Source organism: Macrobrachium nipponense, chromosome 4 (genome assembly GCF_015104395.2).
Source record: "Macrobrachium nipponense isolate FS-2020 chromosome 4, ASM1510439v2, whole genome shotgun sequence".
NCBI lineage: Eukaryota > Metazoa > Arthropoda > Malacostraca > Decapoda > Palaemonidae > Macrobrachium > Macrobrachium nipponense.
The window spans coordinates 139,847,450-139,869,160 of NC_061100.1; the positions used below are offsets into that span (position 1 = coordinate 139,847,450).

The 21,711-nt window shown below is 39.4% G+C and overlaps 1 protein-coding gene across 1 annotated transcript in view; it reads right to left on the reverse strand.

Annotated features, from left to right (window-relative positions):
- The window catches only part of LOC135211527 (ribosome biogenesis protein bop1-A-like), a 121,492-nt gene that overhangs the window by 13,233 nt on the left and 86,548 nt on the right, over nt 1-21,711 (reverse strand). Inside the window, 4 exon segments of the mRNA XM_064244830.1 lie at nt 128-273; nt 14,517-14,690; nt 16,020-16,123; nt 19,052-19,270. Coding sequence (XP_064100900.1) covers nt 128-273; nt 14,517-14,690; nt 16,020-16,123; nt 19,052-19,270 — 643 coding nt within the window.

Here is a 21,711-nt window from a genome sequence, read left to right on the forward strand (position 1 = left end):
AAGCAAGACTGAAGCACGTAATCTATAAAATTCCAGTCATTAACATAGCTATAGTACATAAAATACATAAGACACACCCAATAAAAAAAAAAAAAAAAAAAAAGAGAGAGAGAGAGAAAGTACTAACCAGTTCATCTTGCGGTCATATCCTCCAATCAAGAAGTGTTCTCCACCTGGGTGCACAGCTATTGAGGATATCCACCTACAATTTGCCTGAACTTTCTTTGTCATTTGTTGCTTCAAAAGATTGTACACACGTATGTGGCTCTGGGTCTGGAAAAAAAATAAATAAGAGGCATGTAATACAGGTATGCTTAAATAAAGCAAACTTAAATAAAGCAATATATGTATATAGGTATTTTCCCATTTATGACGGGGTTAGGTTACAAAAACCCCATTGCTTCTCGAAAAATAGAAAAAAAGGTATGTAACTTGAAATTAACCTACCTACACTTTACCCACAGCCTACCAAGGTTTTGTGACCAACAATGTATTTTTATACAGCAACTTCCTCATCAGTTGTTACCCATGAGATAAAAATGTGTAGGCTGTGTGTGAACCATAGACCTAGGCTACCTCAGGTGTTACATAGCATTCACTTGCATGTAAATTATTCTATTACAGCTGTACGTATTTAAGAAAATGCAATAGTAATGAAACTTAATTGTACTTACAGAATCCATTTGTACTGTATTATATTGTATTACATTGATTTACATAAAGTTATCATCATTGCAATATGTATATAAAAAAAATCATCCTGCCTCTGGCAAATAAAAAGTGATTCTCAGAATCAGCTGATTCAGCGTACTATAAAAAAAAATTAGGAAAAAGGAAAATAATTTTTTTAGTTGCCAAAAAAAACAAATGTATTATTGGAATTATAACTTATTATTGAACATAAATGTAAAACAGGTAAACAAAGGTAAACTAACATACTTTATGTTAAACGTAAAATTGGTACAATGGCCCACAATCATAAAAGGGCTGTTGCTAGGTGATTAGTTTGTTTAACAATGTAAATCTCTCTCTCTCTCTCTCTCTCTCTCTCTCTCTCTCTCTCTCTCTCTCTCTCTCTCTCTCTCTATCTCTCTCCTCTCTCTCTCCTCCTTCTCTCCTCTCCTCATCTCTCCTCTCCTCATAGAATTAAAACACAAAGAAGTTTATGACGCCTTTGAATGAGTGGAGTGTGTGCGTATGTAAGTACGTTACAATTTTAATTTTTGCTTTGCTTGATTTACAGTACCGTTTTTATTACAAGTTTACTTTATTCTTAGTATGATCAGTGCACACAACAGTGAACAAAGTAATATTTCATCTTTAATCATAAAAAAAAAAAATTTACGCCTTTAATCATAAAAAAAAAAATTTATGCAACAAACATGCTCCCAACACAATCTGTTGAGAAAAAAATAATCTAGTTCACAACGAGATTTATTCAAGCCATATTTCAACTAAAACATTCTTCGTATAACGAAAAATGACATTGTCTCATATGAGTAGAGTATCTAGATTTTCGTTTATGCTAAACAGAAGTAAGAAAATTCGCACAGAACTGAGTTAAATACGGCGAAATAAACTCGTATTCACCATCAGCTGATTTCCAAACCTTTTAAAATATTGACTGCTATTCAAAGAAAACTCATAATTACATGTCAATAAAATGGAAAAGTAAATCCACAATAATACGTCTGTTTGAGATTGACAAGGAGGACTGTGCAGGTCATCGAAAGCTTTCTGCTTTGTATTTTAAATAACAAGATCAAACAGTCATATTATTGTGGATTTACTTTTCCATTGACTGCTGTTATTATTTTATAACACAATATGAGAATACATGTCTTACAAGTATGTAATGTTAAGTGAAATCACATATCACGGCTTGCTTGGAGACAGGCTGAGCTGTAGGGGGCAATATTATTGGATACAATGAAGTAATGTATAACTTTTTAAAAGATTCGTGGAAAAGATGCATATTATTCGTTACGTGTGTAATTATACGTACCCATCGGCAGCTTGACATCGCTCAATTATGCTGATGTCGGAACGAAGCTGAGTCTCGTTTCAAGTAGAGTTTTTTTTATTGATAAATAAACAAAACCTTTCGCTTTATTAATAAATAAAGTTTTTCCCTTTATTAATAAATACATACTGTGCGATGTCTTTGTTTGAAAACAACACTTAGGTGCCAATTCATGTTGAATCAAAATTTTCACGTTTTTTAAACATTTTTAATAACAGAAGCATGTCGTGAGGAGAATGTACAAGTATAATCGTAGGTTCCTGTCAATTGTGCTCCAGCCTAATTCTTCTTCATTTCAGAGACAAGAATAAGGACTGGAAGCGGAACACCTTCATCCTCTGATGAAGGTGAAGTTATCCCGAAGGGAGACTTCTATGGTGATAACAGGGTACCGAAGACTAGTTCAAGCGGAACTGGTTGTTCCCAAAACAGTAGCACTGGAGAGGCGTGCAAATCTCTCAGTGGTATCCATCCTGGACAGATTGACGTATGTTCGGTAAAATTCTAAGATTGAACAAAAACAGTCTCTCGGATTCGAACTCTAAGGAGCAAAAGGCAGTTCCCGGTTATTGGGCGACTCGGTTATTGCGTTTCAGTTTTATGGCACTTGTCTAGTGCCATAAAATCGGCAATTTATAGTGCCATAATGGGACGAGTTCAGGTTATCACGACCATTAGGCACCTTATGGAACCCATAAGGGTTCTTACAGTGTGCCATAATGGTGGTTATGGCACTGATAACCAGTTATATATCAGCACCATAAATCACAGTTTCGGTTAATGGCGGTTTTCGCTTATTGGCACATGCCCAGGAATGGAAGCTCCACCGATAACCGGACATTGCCTGTAGACTCCATAGAATTCCTCTTATTCCCTTGTTCATTCTGGTGTAACCAAGAAGTAGAGGGAAAAAAGAGAGGAGGATTGTCTGTTCTTGCAAACTCTTCTCTGAACTTGCGATGTTCTTACTTTGTTAAATGAAGCATTCATTTCCTACACACGAACACAAGCGAAAGCTGACCAGAGGTTAATGCAGTAAAAGCTGGCGAGAACTTCCCACGTCTTGCTACGCATCTATCTTCTCCGTAATCGAACCTCACGAAGAGGATAGAAGACCTCCTCCTATCTACATCAGGTCTTCTCCTCCTATCTACATCAGATGTCTTGTCCTGAGGAACAGCAACATTGATCTTGGCACATGAAGAATAGCCATTTCTGGCTTTCACAGCCGGTCCAAGCCACCAACATGACTCGGTCCCTTCTCTTGCCCTGCGCCACTATCATGATGGAAAGAAGATTATACTTCTCACTGACTGCGGATGTATGACCCCGTTTGGAGGTTGTTCACTTGAAAAGACCCATACACGAGTACCCGACGCAGCCCCAGTTCTATGAGCAGCACCCTTGGTACTAGAGGCAGGGGAATGAACCTGGGTTCCAACTCCTGGGGCTCCCGAAACACTATATTTTTGGGATAGCATCCAGGTTCTCACTCCGGCAGGAGCAGGTGAGCTGAAGTGACAGACAATTGATCCCCCCCTAGGGAAGGGATGCAGGCCCTTAGAGGTCTCGAAGAGAGACTTCTTAGGGGCCAAAGAATTGCATTCCTCTTTTTTAGGCCGTGTAAGCATTTGAAGAGGGAGGTTAGGAGGCATCAGATGACAAAGACAAACACGATGACCCACGTGAAAAACTCACTGCAACATGGGAAGGGAGGGTGCTATCCCATGGCAAGGAACCGCACCGATCAAGAGCAGTGTGTTCTTTTGTTAGCTGTCTGGTCGAGCAAAGTTGTGAGACCTGAGCAGATTACCATTACATAATTATGAGTTTTAGTCGTCAGCAAAGAACTGGCACATCTTCCCAATTAACTGTTCTCCTTCGAGGCCAAGCTCCAAGAAGAATAAAGAGGGATTCTGTGTCTGCTGTCCTACATGTTCCGACCCTAAGGTCCATGACACTAGGACGGTACTTGACCATTCACCTAGGCGTTGCATGTAGTTCCAAGCTCTGCATAAGTCCTAACCAGACTGAAGAGCGAACTCATCTGTGCTGGTAAAGGCTCGTCTCGCTATCCATGTACTTGTGATAGCGAGTGCTCGGCAAGCGCTAGGATTCGTAAGAATTCCCACGCTCAGCGAGAAAACCCAACTCTTGTAAGACAATAATCAGGTGATCCTTGTCTTGCCCTGGTACTTTGCAATATGATGAAGCCGAGCACTCAGCAAGCGTCAGAGAAACCAAGGGATTCAGGTGCTCAACAAGACTCCTGACTCCCGATTATTATAATTATCAGGAATGGCCCTTGCCCAAGTGTTTGGAAATCACAGAAATCCAAATCACTCCGTGAACGCCAGAAATTCCAAAGAATTTAATGGCTCAGCGAGGCTCCCGATTCTGGTAATAACAGTTACTGGGGATATCTGTCTCACCCGAGCGTTTGGAAATTACAGTAAACCATAACACTCAGAGAATGCCAGAAATTCCAAGGAAATCAAGCATTCAGTAAGATTCCCAGGTACGTATTGTAACAACAATTATCAGGAATTCTCGCCTCGTCCGAGTGTTTGCAGATCATAGAAGACCGAAACACTCGCAGTGCTAGAAATTCCCAGAATTTCGTCAAACGATCAACGGGCCAGGGCCCCTTTTTGACTCCTGTAGAAATCGAGAAGGAATGGGCATAAAAACCAGTCCTAAATGTGAGCATTTAAAACTGGAATGCGAGTACAAATCAAGAAAATATACACTCGAGGCTCCCAAAACTTCAGAACCCATAGGGGACTGCGAATTGAAATCCGTCAAAAGGACAGAAAAAGCCAGAGAGAACATAGTCTCCTGATTTGACAGAAGATTCTTCCTCAACGACATGGACATACGTCCTGTGGGACCCAAAGATCCTTCCAGGAACGTAGTCCCCAATACTGAATCCTATGGAGAGCATTCTGCAGGATCCCTCCTATTCACCTTGCCCCTTCTGGTGTAGCCATAGGAAGGAGAGGGATTAGGTGAGGAAGACTGGCTGCTCTCGCTCGCCCCGCTAGTGTAACTAGGAAAAGAATTAAGTCGCGGTCAATGTGGTGATGGTGGAGTTGAGTGTACATCTCACTGGCGAGGGGCGGTACTGTCCTCCAACGCATCCAGTCCTCGTCGAGGCTGAAACCTCTCAAGAGGACTGAATGGGGGACCCCTTACCAGTCTCACTGTGTGCACGGTCCTGCAGGACCGTCACGACAACCCTGGGTACCGAGAGATCACTGGCAAGGTGTGAGTCACCTGAGCAATTCACTCTTTTTCTGCTCTGTGCCCGACTCGTGATGGTGAGCAGACTCAGCGTCACCGACTAGGTCCATGCGAAGTGCCCAACATGGAACAAAGTCTTAGGGGAAGAACCTCTAGGACTAGCAGCAGAAGTGCAAACCGAAGCTTGCGCTTCTATGGCTCCCAACACGCTAGTCCCTGGGGACAGCATGACGGTTCCTGTTCTGATGAGCCAGCGGAAGACCCAACAGACCCTTAGAAGTCCCGTGACGAGACTTATGGGGGAGGGAGGAGACTACAGGCGGCCCTCAGTTAGCAGCAGGGGTTCCGTTCCTGGCCGCCGACGCTAAGTGATTTTTTATGCTAAGCGATTTTAAAGCCCACGGCCACTGCACACCTTCTTTCGAAATCCTAGACCAGTTAACAGTGCCCTGACCAGTCAAACGGCGCCGTAATCCCGCGATGGCGCAATAAGTAAAATTATATTTATGCAGTATAGTAGTACTATGGAATTTACTGTACAGTACATTACAGTATTATAAATACTGTAAAGTGAAAAATAGCCAAGCTTTAATCCTTTGGGTGTCTAGAGTATGTAAAGATATAACAAGGTTTTATAAGTACAGTGTACAGGTAGCTGTAGTGTTCAAGTTACGATAATTCGTCTTACGATAATCCAATTTTATGAGAGACCAAATTACAATAGCCTAACTTTATCCCATCTTCTAGTTACATAAGTTCAAAAACAGCAAAAGAGAATTATGAAAGTATGGTTTTAACGTTATATTCGTTGCGTAAACGTGTACAGTCATGAACATCCGAACGAGAAATGACTTTTTTTTTTTCTAAGTACAACCGAATTGGATAACAACATGCGTTTGGCTTGTATTTCAATCATCGTACTATAGTACATTATTACCGTAGTTGTTATAAATGACGCTGTGCAGAACAGAAATGAGATAACTTAATGTAATAAATTTATCCGCTGTAGATCAAAGATCATTATAGATCAAAGATCAATCGGGAAATATACTATTAAATTTAAACCTAGTTATAACTGAAGCTGAGAAAACTGTTCAAGTTGCTAATGACTATTATCGTGCATCGGCAACAAGGATAAAACTCCAGTAAACGTATGCCATCAAACACAACCGTAGATAAAATTGAGATAAAAATAATTTTACTCAGAACTACTGTGCTTGAAAGAACACATTTGATGTTGGTTTCACGCCGATATAAGATAAATAACGTAAATTTCGTATTTTGATGATATAAAGGAAAATTGCGAACGGAATCACGTCATTTTTTTATGCAATAAACATGCAGCCAACGCAATCTGTTAACGAAAAAAGAAATGAGTTCACAATCACGAGACATTCAATTCATATTTCCACCTAAAAACACGTTGTATAAGAAAAAATAACCTTGTCTCATATAAGTCAAGTGTCTAGATATTCGTTTATGCTAACTAGAAGCAAGAAAATTTGCTCAGAATTGCATTAAATATGATGAAACATGGCATAACAAACTCGTATTTGCCATCAGCTGATTTGAAACCAAAACATTGGCCGCTCTGCGGAATACTTTCGTAGATTTGCTGTAGTATTTTATAATACAATAATATGAGAATGCATACAATATTATTGGATACAGTGAAGTATGTAATGTATAACTTTTTAATGGATTTATGGAAAAGATGCATAATTAATAAATTAACACCATGCATTTTTCGGAACAGTGGCGGACAAGAACGAACATGAAAAACATCCTCTGACAACATGGAAGGTAGTTAAAAAGCTGCCTTAATTTGTATCATATTTATGTACAAAAATAAAAATACCCTATACGTAATATATTTTCATACACATTTTAAACATAAACGCATGAATATTTATAAAATCAACATATCGATCGCTTAATTTGCACTCTTTTTAACTCAATATTTTTGGAAGAGCGGCAGGTGGCAGCTTACAAGAACGAATATGAAAAAACATCGTATTTGATGATGTGAAGGGCAGTTTAAAAAAGCTGCCTTAGTATCATATTTCTGCGCAGAAATAAAAATACCCTATATGTAATACATTTTCATATACACATTTTAAACATAAAAGCATGAACATCTATAAAATCGATCACTAAATCTGCACTTTTTTTAACTCTATATTTTTGGAAGAGCGGCAGATAGCGGCTTACAAGAATGAACATGAAAAAACATCGTATTTGGTAACGTGAAAGGCAATTTCAAAAGCTGCCTTTGTATCATATTTCTGTGCAGAAATAAAAATACCTTATACGTAATACATTTTCATACACATTTTAAACATAAAAGCATGAACATTTATAAATCAACACATCCATAGCTAAATTTGCACTCATTTAACTATATTTTCGGCATAGAACAGCATCAGAGAGGCATATAGTATTTTACCCTAATACCTATGTAATAACTCTCTATAAAATTTTTAATATCATTTGCATAACCTTTATGGGCTGAACAGTATTTCTACAAATGTATTTACAGCGGGGGCCCCGTATTCGCGTTCTCCGGATTCACGGATTTTTCTCGGGAACGTTTCCCCGCATTATTCGTGGAAAATTTGTGCATTCGCGGTATTTTTCTATGAGAAATATCCACAAATTTCTGTTTTTTTTATCAATTTCATCATAAAATGCACTTTTTGTGATAAAACTATGTAAAAAACCAAGTATGGTTTTTTTGAGTTTTAACTAACAAAATAGGCTGTTTTTAGCATTTTTATAGGGGGTTCCAAACATTCGCGAGTTCTAACTATTCATGTGGGGGGTCTGGTACGCATCCCCCGCGAATACAGGGGGACCACTGTACTCGTTAGACATAACGGCGCTAATGGCACTGTTGACCAAAAATTGTGCCGTAAAAATACCTTGAAATGCATTGTTTTTTTAATGAATATTTTTGACGACAGCTACAAAACCGATTCGCTGCTGAGCGATTGTGCCGTTAACCATGGGCCGCCTGTACCTTCTCCTTCTTCAGCAGGGAGCCTTAGAAGTCGAAGGGGATGAGGTTGAAGAAAAATATGATGATTATGAAGAGGAAGAAGACGACACTTGACAAGCTCTCTTCCTCTCCAAATTCTGCAAGACTTCTTGTACAGGATGAGGCACATTTACTGGCAAAAGTAGAGTCAATAATCACAAGGCAGCCACGAAGGCGTTGTCCAGGGCCGAAACTCCAGGATAACAGCGGCAAATTAATATAATTTCCAGTAGTAGAAAAGTACACACTTGAGGACCAGTATCACAGCATGCTACGAGTTATAGATACAAATCCGAGGTTAGGATATAGCCAACACGAAGATATCCAACCATCTACTGCTGTAATCAACTATCACCACTGTTAGCCAGTAAAAGAAAGGAAATGATTAAAAGCAAACAATAAGGATACTCCTCTCACTTCCACGGGCACTGCCCTCCAAAATGAGAGGAGATCCCTCAAACACCAACAGCACACACCCCCACCCCCACTCTCTCTTCATCCAATAAACGAGTGAAAGGACCAAAGAGGTTACGAGTAAATACCAGAAGAAAAATAAAGGACAAACCTCCAAACATCCCCTCGGTAATTTGGAAAGCGTAAGCGTGAATACCAAATGAATACACTGTCTCACCTTGGCGGTAAAGGGTGAAACTATGTAATAAGGGTGTATTTACCCCCTTGCCACCAACCCTTAAGGGGGCTGTTCAGTTTTGTGACGCCAGGGCGATTTATCCCGAAAATAAGCATTTTTCAATTCCATCTCCTCCCTTGATATTTAATATTACGACCTGAGATTACTACCATATATAGACCTGATGTAGACCTCCAATCCAATGATTTTTTTTCTAAAAGTAATTTTTTTGCTAGATATGAATTTTTCATTATGGTAAAAAAATAAACCCTATAAATCAGGAAAACAAATTATAATAAAAAAGATAAAACAGAAATTGGAAAAAGGGGCTTCATTTGATTGTTCTATAATGTCTTTCTGAGTTATATACCAAATTTCAGTGCTATAGCTTTAAAACTAAGTGAGAAGATAGATTTTGAAGTTAAATAAGTATAGTTTTGAGATAGTATGCACGTTCAAAGTTTTCCTTAGGATTTTTATAAAGACAATGTTAATAAATAATGATTATTATGAATGGATATTTCTGTTTTGGGTATTAATAAACCAAAACTATGTTATTTCTCATAATTTTATCATAAATGATGATCCCTTTGCTCATATATCGTAGCCTGGGGCACTGCGTCAGGCTTATTTCAGCGAATTTTTTTCTTCTGTAAGTCGGCGAGATGTTTTCCTTGTATTTTACTCTTTTGACATGATGAAATTCTTGCCGAAATAAAGATAAACAAACGTACAAGCAAGAGAATGTCAGAGGTGAAACTCGAACGTGTGCTCTCTTTTTACAAAGACAATGTTTATTAAATCATGAATATTATGAATTTCGTTTCCTTTTTGAGTATTAATAAACCAAAAATATGTTATTTATCATAAATGAAGATCCCTTTGCTCAACGACTGTAGCCTGGGGTACTGCACGACGTGTGCATAGGGCAAGATGGGGGTGTTCCTAACTACGCACCCCTCCCTCTCTCTCTCTCTTCACTAACTACGCTAATATCGCGTATATTATGACATTCTGGAATCATATTAGAGCTAATTTTCTTTGTCTGTATGTTAGCAAGATGTTTTGATAAGTCTTTTCCTCTTTGGCATGATGAAATTCTTGCTGAATCAAAGATAAACATATGTAAAAGCAAGCGAATGTCAGAGGTGAAACTCGAACGTGTACACTACAAGAGGTTTCTCCTCGCACTGGAAGCCGTAAACTGACTAAGTTGCCTCCTGCTGCCTCATGGAATCTCTATAGATGCCTTTGCTCAAAATTTTTTTGACAATAATTATAAAAATTTACAATAACAGAAGAAATATTGCATTTTCTTGTATGGATCAATGTTTTAGGCTTATTGAGATACATTTACTAATTACCCTGTAACTACGAAAGTAAGAGGAATTTTGAAGAAATATTTCATATACGTATTCTCCACTGCCAAACAAAGCTACATGAATTTTTTTCATGACTGCATTTTTTGCCCTATACCCCAATATATAAGGGTTCCGGCCAGCCCCCTTAACACAATGTAGAAAGGCGGCTAGCAAGGCTATCACAAAAATGATATTGTTATGATACAATAAAGTTTGTTCATACTTACCTGGCTGAGATATATATAGCTGTATTTTCTGAAGTCCGACAGAATTTTAAAAACTTCCGACACACGCAGTGGTCGGCCAGGTGGTTAGTGCCCATTCCCGCCGCTGGGAGGCGGGTATCAGGAACCATTCCCATTTTCTATTCATAATTTTTATTTCCACTGTCCCCTGAGGGGAGGTGGGTGGGTACTTGATTATATATATCTGCCAGGTAAGTATGAACAAACTTTATTGTATCATAACAATATCATTTTGTTCATGAAACTTACCTGTCAGATATATATATAGCTGAATCCCACCTTTGGAGGTGGGAAGGGACAGAATAGAAGGATTTTGGGAAACAAATGCATGCAGATGATTTACATCTTGGTTCCACCTGTTAGCATAGCTAACTTCGTGATTACTGTCACCCAGTCTGCTTCTGCTTTACATAAGAGTTGCCAGCGAGGTAGAGGACCTATAAAGCTGGTGCACTCCAGATGATCTGTCAACGGTGGGGGGCGCGACCACAATGTGACTAGACCATATTGACCATACCATGAGGGCTAAGAAGTAAAATAAATATATATATATAAATATATATATCACCACCTGACCAACCTAGCCAAAGTTAAGGTGTGTTAACTAAGGCTTAAGAGTTAAGAAGTCGCCGTTGTCGGCGACTTAACAACTAAATTAACAGCTCCTAACCAATTTTCTACAGGATAGGATGAGTTGGTACTTCTTGCCCCCAACGATTGGTGTCTGCAGAAACACGTATGGCCCTAGCGAGCAGCAGATCTCATATGCCATCTTCACATCTCGCAGGGAGTGTGAAGTGAACACAGAGTTGCTTCGCTAAAACATGGTACTCAGGATGTTGCTGAGTGCCATGCTCTGTTGGAATGCTTCCGAGGCCGCGGCCTCACCTCGTGAGCATTCAGATAAAAAGATTTCAAATCTTTGTGCAAACACAATGAAGGAGCATTTTTGAAAGAACTCCTTAACACTAAAGCCAGGGTGTTCTTCGATATGGGCAAGTCTGGTTCTTTTTTCGGAACACCTGCAGATTGCCCGAATGACTTCGACTTTCTTGAGTTTTATGTAGATAAAAACTTTGAGAGTGCGACAGGGCACAGGACTCTCTCTGGCTCCTGCCCACTAACTTGTGCCATCCTTGCTTCCAAGCTCCTGGCCCAAGGACAAAACGGGTTTCCATTCTTAGGCCACAACGGAAGGCTTAGAGAGCACACCGCCTTGTGTTCTCTAAGCCAAAACTTGTGACGATGCTTTAAAATTTCACTAACCCTCTTTGTCGTATCTAGGGGTGGTTAGAAGAAGGCCTTCCTGATCACATGCAAGAAGTTAACAGGTAGGAGAGGTTCGAATGCTTTGACATCAAGAACTTCAGACTAACGTCTAAGTTCCATATTGAAAGCTTCGATCTGGACATGCACAGTCAGTCCGTCTGTACTAAGTCAGGTGGACCGACCAGTTGACCAGTCAGACGAATCAAGGACAGCAAGGCTGTACCCTGAAGACCATAAGGCACTATTCTTCACTGAAGGATGAGTGTCTGGACTGCCTGGGCGATTCAATCTAAGCAAACCTTGGGGGTGTATTCAACGCAACCCAACGTCATCAGCGAATCAACTCCTGACTCGAGCTTCTGGTGCCAGGAGAAAGGGAGGAGACAGGAGCAAAAAGGCGATTCAGGTCCCGAAGGAAGGAAAGAATGCCTGACAGTCCCAACCTGGTCTCATGTTACACGATCATCGGGGAAGTTTCAGTTTTTCTTGTTGCTAAAATACTCGAAGAAACTATTAATTGACAAGAGACCTCTTGAATTCACGAAACCCGATGTCTTGCTGGGTTTCGAAGAAGAAGTTGTCTGTTCACTTTAAGCTTCCTCCGAAGCACTGCCTACTTCACATTCTTTGCAGGTGAGGTAGAAGGTATCACCGAAGGTAGAGGTAAAAATTCTTTAGGCCCAAATCTGAAACAAGAGCTTGAAGAGTTCAACAGAAACGTTCAGCCAGGCGACACACCTGGCGTGCGCTGGTGCACGCTCGGCGTCCACTGGCGCGCGCTCGGCGTCCACTGGAGCGCGCTCGGCGTCCACTGGCGCGCGCGCTCTGGCGTCCGCTGGCGCGCGCGCTCGGCGTCTACTGGCGCGCGCGCGGCGTCCACTGGCGCGCGCTGGCATGCACCCGCGAAGCGCCTGGAGTCCATCCGAGCGTCCCGTCCAAGTCGAGAGGGAACGCCTTCTTATTGTGACAGTAAAAAAAGCTTGGGCGTCCGCTCTCAAAAGCTTCCTGCTACTATGACTTCTTTTACATATTTCTTGGTGGAAAGACGGACACGAGTTCAGGCGACGTTCGCCTTCTTACTTCTCACTGAAACGCATAACGAGAGAGAGAGGAGAGAGAGAGAGACGTGAAGGGCGTCTTCTTCTATAAAGCTTCTATTTAGAGGGCGCGAGTCCTTCCGAAAGCTCCAACCCCTGCACGGGGAGGACGCTTCGGAGGACGAGAAGCAATCTTTCAGGATTCGTGCACGCGCACGCACTTTGGCAGTCTGGGGATTTTCATCAGAAACTGCCCCGAAGGCACGCCAGATCGGTGAGGGTTCCTTGTAACCCTCCTTAGGCTTTCGACATGCTCCCTCCCCAGGTCCTGGGAGTCAAGCAGAGGTCCCGGCCTAGAGGCGAACGAGAGGCCGATCTGACGCACCCTCCACTACACAAGGGGTATCACTGCACTTCTGCACTTCACTTTTACTCTCTAAAGCAAGCACTTTCGATTCTAAGTTACGAATCGAAGGAGTATCAGAGAAAGGGCAATTCCTCTACAGACACTGCTTAGGGCCTGAAGGCAACACTGCAGGGTTAGGAGTAACAATTACAGAAGTAGCACTTCACAGCAATGAAGGAGAGCGAGCACCTCTCGTAGACATATTCATAGCCCGTAGGCCATACTACAGGGTTAGTAAAATAAAGTCTACAGGAAGGTTAGCAGGTTCACTACCCTGACTTTTGTTACTGATTAATTGCGTACATACGAATCATACGTACGTCTTCCTTACGGAATTAGACATGTTTACTGATTAATTGCGTACATACGAATCATACGTCTTCCTTACGGAATAGACAAAGTCTCACACTCCTTACATGACAAATCTCAACAAAGACGCAAGACCCATACCCCTCGTACATACCAAGTGCGGATCTACCGAAGCTTTCGGTAGCCACACCCTATCTTTGCAGACAACCCCGTCTGAAACTAGCCTAACTAGATTCAGATATTTTATGCAAAAATGAATCAAATTCAAATCAATTTAAGATAGCGTATCTAGCCACAAATCCCACAAATCCAAGTAAATAAATCAAAAGACAATTAGGATACTTAGCGGCAATGAAGTTTCCAAAATCCTAAGACGGAGGTACTGAAAACAGGTGTTTTCAGCACCGGCGACAGAAAAATTATGAATAGAAAATGGGAATGGTTCCTGATACCCGCCTCCCAGCGGCGGGAATGGGTACTAACCACCTGGCCGACCACTGCGTGTGTCGGAAGTTTTTAAAATTCTGTCGGACTTCAGAAAATACAGCTATATATATATCTGACAGGTAAGTTTCATGAACAAAATTGGGTTTGTATATTAATTATTAGTAAATTAATATGAACATCATCAAAGACAATATTAATATATTCAAAATAAAAAGGAAAGATCCCATCGGGAAATCGTGATTAATGGCAGTCAGCAAGAGCTCACAAACATACGTCTTCATCAGAAGATGGCCAAAAGCAAAGTGGAGTGTTTACATCTGGGCAGGTGGGCCTACCCACCTACCAGACAGTAGTTACTGCCTAACCACCTTGTTCAAGAATTTAACAGCTGTATTTCAGCCTATGCTGAAAGTAAGTTCCGAGGGTCTGTATATCGTGTAGGAACAAATCTACATTGTCCAGCATATTAGTTGAAAAACTGAAACTGCAGAATTCTGATGCTACTCACCACAACATATAAAAATGGAAGTTTTGGATGGAAAGCAACTGTCTGAACACGCCCCTTACATTTGTTGAAAGGAACCTGTGATCTCCAACGGCTAAGCTGATGCATTAGTACAGAACGATGATCACCTTCAGGAATAACAGTTGCAAAATAGTCACCCTGTTTGTGCCATACAATCTGTATAAAAAAATTATTCCTATGATAGATAAACTTGAAACTGCAATCTACATCTACAAAATACATTGCATACAAAATAGCAATTAAGAGTCCGATACAGTTTTAATATTGACCTAACATTACATGTTCCTAGAAATAATTGTATAATTTTAAATAATATATACACCGAATGAAACTTTAGTTATAGTTCCCATCAACCTTCAAAATTTCATGGCTCTGAATGACTTAATACTGTACAATCAAGTAATTACCACAATCATTACTATTACTGTAATAGATAACTTCAATGTACATAAATAATACAAAAGAGTACACAAGTTCTATTTTACATAACTGAATTGTCATATAATTTCTTTTCCTTAGCATAAGTGTACCATGATTGTTTGCAGTACACAAATAAGCAACATGATTACCTTCTTTCCTAAAACTATTTTCAGTCATAATTATTATTCTATTTATTTTGTCCGTTATATGCTGTCATTTCTAGCCATTTTAAAATGTCACTTTATTGTTTTGCCTTGCTATTTCCATAGCATTTATATTCCTTCAGGTCTTAACATTTTTGTTCAAAATCCTGTATTTATCTCCCTGTAAACATGTTTACCTTACTACTTGCCTACATCAATACGCCTCCCTACCCCTTTCCCACCCTTGTTCCAACACTGTTAGTACAGTACTTATTTCCAATGATGTTGCATCACTTCTATCTGCTGTGTTGGAAAAGTAACAAACATATTTACCTCCTGTAGCCCCACACTTCCTCCTTAACAAGATATTCCTCTCTCTCTCTCTCTCTCCAAACACACACACACACACACAAAAGCTATTCTCATAATTTCAGGACTCAAAACTCACTTTAACATTTGCTATCATGAGCAATTCTCTCAACATAATCTGATACATTCTATGCATAGTATTTTCTTCATATCATTCCGCAGAATTTGTACAGCCACTTTCCCTAACTAAAAAGGAATTGTGCCCATTGATTGTACTTCCAAAGACAAATCCTAGAAATTTCTTGACAAAATAATAAAAAATATCTATAAAATTGCAGTGGAGCTAATATAGTACATAAATAAAAAATTGTTAGAATGCTTGCACAAAGTAATGGACTGGAAGCCTCATGCTGAAACTGCTTTACTATAAGCTAACAATCATCAATAATGAAGTTTATAGTATTTACAAATTAGTCCAAATGACTGTGAACAGAAAAGACAAAAATCTGAGAGAAATAGTTTGCAATTTATACGAACACAAATTCTCCTTTTAAGTTTCAGTCATACAACTACTAATTTATAAAACATAAAGATAGTACTAAATATTGCTAACCTGTTTGACAAATCTGAAATGCTCCACTATAATTCTGTAACCTTTGGCCCATTCATCAGCAGAGGCAGTCCTCCACTTAACAGCTGACATCACACGTTGAGGCCCTGTGGAAAAATCCCACAAAACACATTTTTATAAGTATAAGCTACCAATGAATAAACAAGATATTAAGAACAAGCCCATTAAAAGGCAAAAATAGAGGGATATGCCTTTAGTATAATGCAACAATCAAATTACAATTAACCAACTGTACTTATAATCCTGTCAACTGTAAGTACAGAAATATAAACAAAGAATTTTTAATAAGTACAGAAATATAAACAAAGAATTTTTAAAAAGTATTGTTCACATCTGCATATAATGTATCTATTGTTATTATTTAACATATAATTTCTTTTAATGTATCCTACTTTGCATATATATTTAACATATAATTTCTTTTAATGTATCCTACTTCGTATATATATTTAACATATAATTTCTTTTAATCTATATTACTCATATATTCTTATTTACTAATATTGTGTATTCCTGGAATATGAAGATGCCTTCATGGCAGTAATTAATGCTTTTCCACTGCTATGCAATTTACCATCCAGGGTATATGATTGTATATTTAAAAACTCCTAAAAAATCTGGCAATGTGCCATGAGTACTTGGTCCTTGACTGCTTTCCATCTTATTTTGAATATATGCTTTAATAAATTTGTTAGTTTCTTGCTTCTTTCTCTACTTTTCATTTTTTTCTTGATATTTCCTTTATATTACTATATGTAAAACCAATTACAGTAAATAGACTACAAAATTGAAAAGGGAACAATGGGTTAAAGGAGAGTGAAAAAAAAGAGAAACCTGATACTAGACAAGATAAATACTGTAATGTTTCATCAAGAAAGAACTGTTGCCCCTTCAGAACTAACCTGCTGTTTCACCTAGAACAATAAATGATTAGTCTTGCTAGTAGTGAGTTCCACAAAACTTTGTGCTTCAAACAAACTATACACCAAACTAATAGACGCACCACCTTACTCTTACACCAAAGAACCTTACTGGTTTCAAGAGTTCTCCACTTTAATGGGTCATGCACCTTGAACGGGAAAGGGACATTGTAGATCTGGCATTCTACTTGTGTCTCAGCTTCACAACTTGACATAAGTGGAAACTGAAGCAGTTATATTCCAAGAACTAAATTATAACATTTTCAAGATCACCTCAAAACACACCATAGCAGAATTAGATACTTAAGCTTCTTACTCACTGGAGCTGAGGTAGAAGCTGACACTAGAGAGTGACAATCAACAGGTTCATCCTCAGTAAAAATGTGAAGGTAAAGCAAAGCAGTGTAATCTATCATGTGATTAAAAACTGATGGAGAATCCTCTCAAGTGGTTTTTTCGCTTCACTGCCAATCTGGTGGTCCGAAGATCAATTCCCGGCTCAGCCAACGTGGAATCAGAAGAATTTATTTCTGGTGATAGAAATTAATCTCTCGATATAGTGTGGTTCGGATCCCACAATAAGCTGTGGGTCCCTTTGCTAGGTGACCAATTGGTTCCTAGCCACGTAAAAATATCCAATTCTTTTGGGCAGCCCTAGGAAAGCTGTTAATCAGCTCAGTGGTCTGGTAAAACTAAGTGACTCTAAGTCCTCTCAATTGGGTTGAAATCCAGTGTCTAAAGCAAGAACCATGGTGGTTGGGAAGGAGTGCACAACTCACTATATATGGGAGGGACAACTGGTTGTAAGGGAGAAGATTGGCAGCTTCAACATCAAATCCAAAAGAGAACAAAGCTTCATTTCAAGATAAGACCCTGCTGAGGTGACAGCAGGTGCTGTCTGTACAACACCAGAAGCAGTGGAAGAGGAAGGGCCGCTGGTACTAATACGTATAGCTGTCAAAAGGCGAAGAATTCAAGGCAATAGAGGGGGGGACAGTAAGATGTGGAGGATTAATGTTAGAAACAGGAAATAAGTGATGCTACAGGGCAAGTTAATGACTAAACAACTGAACTACTGACAAATGGTTCAGAAACTACCGAGCTGGAATACTATACCTATACACCACAGATAACTCAACATTACCAAACACATCACTGTCATTCTTGCCAGATGATAATAGGACAAGTTGGTTGATGTGAGTGCTCAACTGCCAAATAAATCTTTCAGAGAAGTTTGACTCTGAGGTAGGCAACTGAGAGAGAGGCAGCAAAGGGCACAGACCTGTTCCAAGATACACCTTGGTTCCCTGGTAGAGGAGACCTACTGCTGTAAGGCAGTCCAAGAGACAATCTAAGAGATGAAAGTTCCAATACCTTCTCTCATGGCAAAGGAAACCCAAAAAGTTGATAACTATGGGGGAGGGGAACCACTTTTTTACCATAATATACTCAACCAAGTGCCTAACTGACAACAGAAGTAAACTCCAATCCTCCTCAAGTTTACCTATTCATTTCTCCTGAACCACATAGGGAGGAATCAAAACTACGAGCTAGAAGATAAGGAGGAGGAGCAATACCATAAGAAGAAGGAATAGACCGAGTAGACTTATGGCCAGAACCTTCTGTCTACAAAATCTGTAGGCCTCTTACATCTTTTGATGCCTTACAAAAATGACTCATTTTCTCTTCAGACCACTCTTTACATTAATTACAAGAAAAAAATCACACTCATCACCTATATAGAACCTAATACTTTTATCTCGGCTTACCGTTAATGACATAATGCAAAACTAAAAAAAAGCACAATACCATACAGGGAAAAATCAGTCAAGATATATTATGATCAGAATTAGTACAGCCAATTTGCACTGTTTGCACACAGGAACAGCAGAAAGAACTTTAACTGCAATGTAAACATTCCAACACCACCTGGTGGGAAACAGGTCATAGCAGACAGTCTTATCCTTGTCAACCAAGTGTTATTCATTTGCTTATTTTGAATACCAATCACAACTAATGGTGCAAAGATGTAAGCAATCTTTAACAGCAGGTAAGATTCATCCCAAATAATGACTAATACACTAATATACTTACGAATGTAGTCTCCTTGATCAGGTTCATATTTGAAAATCTGGTTTGTTTGATTAACAACCACTTTGTCCACAAGGTAAGTTTCTGGGTTTAAGAAGACCACATTTTTCTCAAACACAATACCTAACAAAAATAGTTTGTTGCTTGGGTTCCATGACACATGTTTCACAGCTCCTTCTACATCAAAACTTCTCAGACAGCGACCTGTGCTCACTTCCCATACTGAAAACATAAATATATTGTAGTTAGGTCTCAACTACAGGAAAATTAAGTCTTTAAATTAGAATCTGCCCTATTACTCAATAATAAGCATACAAAAATTGCTTAACAAAATTCTTTACATATCCAATTTCCTAGGGAATAAAACAAATTTTAAAATAAACCAAATATTGGGTTTTAGACTGCAAATTAATTTCAACTACTTAAAACTGACTTTAAAAGTAGGTTATATGAACATAAAACTAGAGTTACAAGGTAAAATGACATTTCTATAATAAAAGAAAGTTTTAATTATACTTACCCAGTAATTACATAGCTAAAAGTTCCACTTATACGGCAGCTTGAATTAAAAATTTCACGGTTAACACTCAACACTATTGTGTAGGCGACCAGACCTGCCAACTAGCGGGAGAATAGGAACAACTATAAGCAGTAAACTCAGTTTTGTTCATGTCTCATGTCCATCAGAGGGGAGGAGGGAGATCTCTGATCATGTAATTACTGGGTAAGTATAATTAAAACTTTGTTTTATCATAAACATGTCACTTTTAATTATTTAACTTACCCACTAATTACATAGCTGATTCCCACATTGAAGGAGGTGGGGGGCACGGACATATACTACTTCAAAATATACAATAAATTGAAATATAAATGCTGCTAGCATTGAATACAATGCTTCTCGTTTCCTTATCAGTTAAGAGACCTGCTGAGATACTGCTTCTGGTTAGTGCTCATCTTAACCTGTAGTGGCGTGGTGGTATAGTCAGGGGTTGCCTCCTACTTAGTGGGAACTTTGCAACGAAGGAAGTACTCCAATGGCTAGCAAAGCATGATAGGTGTCTCCCCTTGCCCTGGGTGCAGTACCAAAATAAAACAAATATACAATCATGTTGCCTACACTGAGATAAATCCACAACCCATCCACTGAGAGTGGTGGGGGCTTCAGGTGCATTGCACCCTTGGCTTCCTTCCTCTACACCATGCCAGTCACTAGATATGGTCTGAACACTTTTAACTTCAATGAAATTAATAAAAGACGAATAATGACTACATTCCCAGAAGTTCAAAGGCAGAATGGACATAAGATAAGTTAAGGGGGAAGAGGTTACTCTGACTTCCTTAACTTTAATTATATGAGGACAAACTGCTCTCCTAATTTTGAGTGTGCCTCAAGGTAATCATCCATAAGTGTAATACGTTCTTGTCAAAGTGACAAAATAATTTCTGAGATATGTCACCGATACTTTTTAGTGCAAGAAAGAAATTCGCGCTTGCGCGCCTGGGTAACGATTGTAAACAAAACAACACCTTGATCCGTGAGCTCCCAGCATCAACCAAGGCGCGTGATTCAAAAGTTTTTGCCAAGTAGGCCTATAACTATTTTTCTGCGAATTTAAAAAAAACTTTTTTATATCGACGTACCATACGTCCAATCGCCACCCAACAGACAATTTATATCAACGTTTAATACGTCCAATCGTCGTTAAAGGGTTAAAAACATGGGTTTTTTTTTTTTCATTATTATTATCATTGATTTGAGTGTTTTTAGAGGGCCGGAACGGATTAAATTTTTAACTAGCCGGGGGCAAACCCCTATGAACCTTCTCCCAGGTTTAGGGGAGTATGACAGGGACTGGGTTAGGAAATTCGATAGGGCCGGAAAGCTGCAGCCTCCATTACTCATCCAGTAAGATGCCCTTCCAATGGCTGTCTGTCAATACTCGTGCGTAACCCCCCGACCTCCCTTGGATTTTCAGTTTGCCTCCTCCCAGGTGCATGAGTTTGACAGGGACCCTCATCTAGAAGAATCAAGGGACAAATAGCCACCTCCTCCACTTCAATATCACACAGTTAACATTTTGAGCCCCGACAAAAATGGGAAGGAAGCGAGGGAGCCAGGCATGGAAGCAAGTGGAAACATTATATGGCTAGTATTAGGAGCCAGGCATGGAAACAAGTGGATAACATTATATGGCTAGTAGTAAGAGAGAAAATAATGTATGTGCTGACTGTACCCTTTATTTGGTTCATGTACAGCTCTCCACAGGGAAGAATCCTGCTAGAGGGTTCTTGTAGTCTTTAAAATGAGGTGTTTCATATATTTTATAATTTTCAAGTGTTTTCTCGCCAGCATCACATTCGTCCAGAAAAGGAGTCTTTAGTTGTTTTCTTCTTGTATGATCTTCAATTTAGCCATATTAGATGTTGACCATGGGCGCTCATGGACACTTTAGGGCACTTATGTACACTCCTGGGTGCCTATGGATGCTTTTGGGCGCTAATGGACACTTGGGCGCTTATGGACGGTTCTGGAGATTATGAGCACTCATGGACATTCTGGCGTTTATGATGAATTATGGATGTTCTGGTGCTAATGGGAGCTTTGTGCCCGATGCTCAAGCCAATGGAGCCTCTGCGCCAGATGATAGATGGCAGTAGTG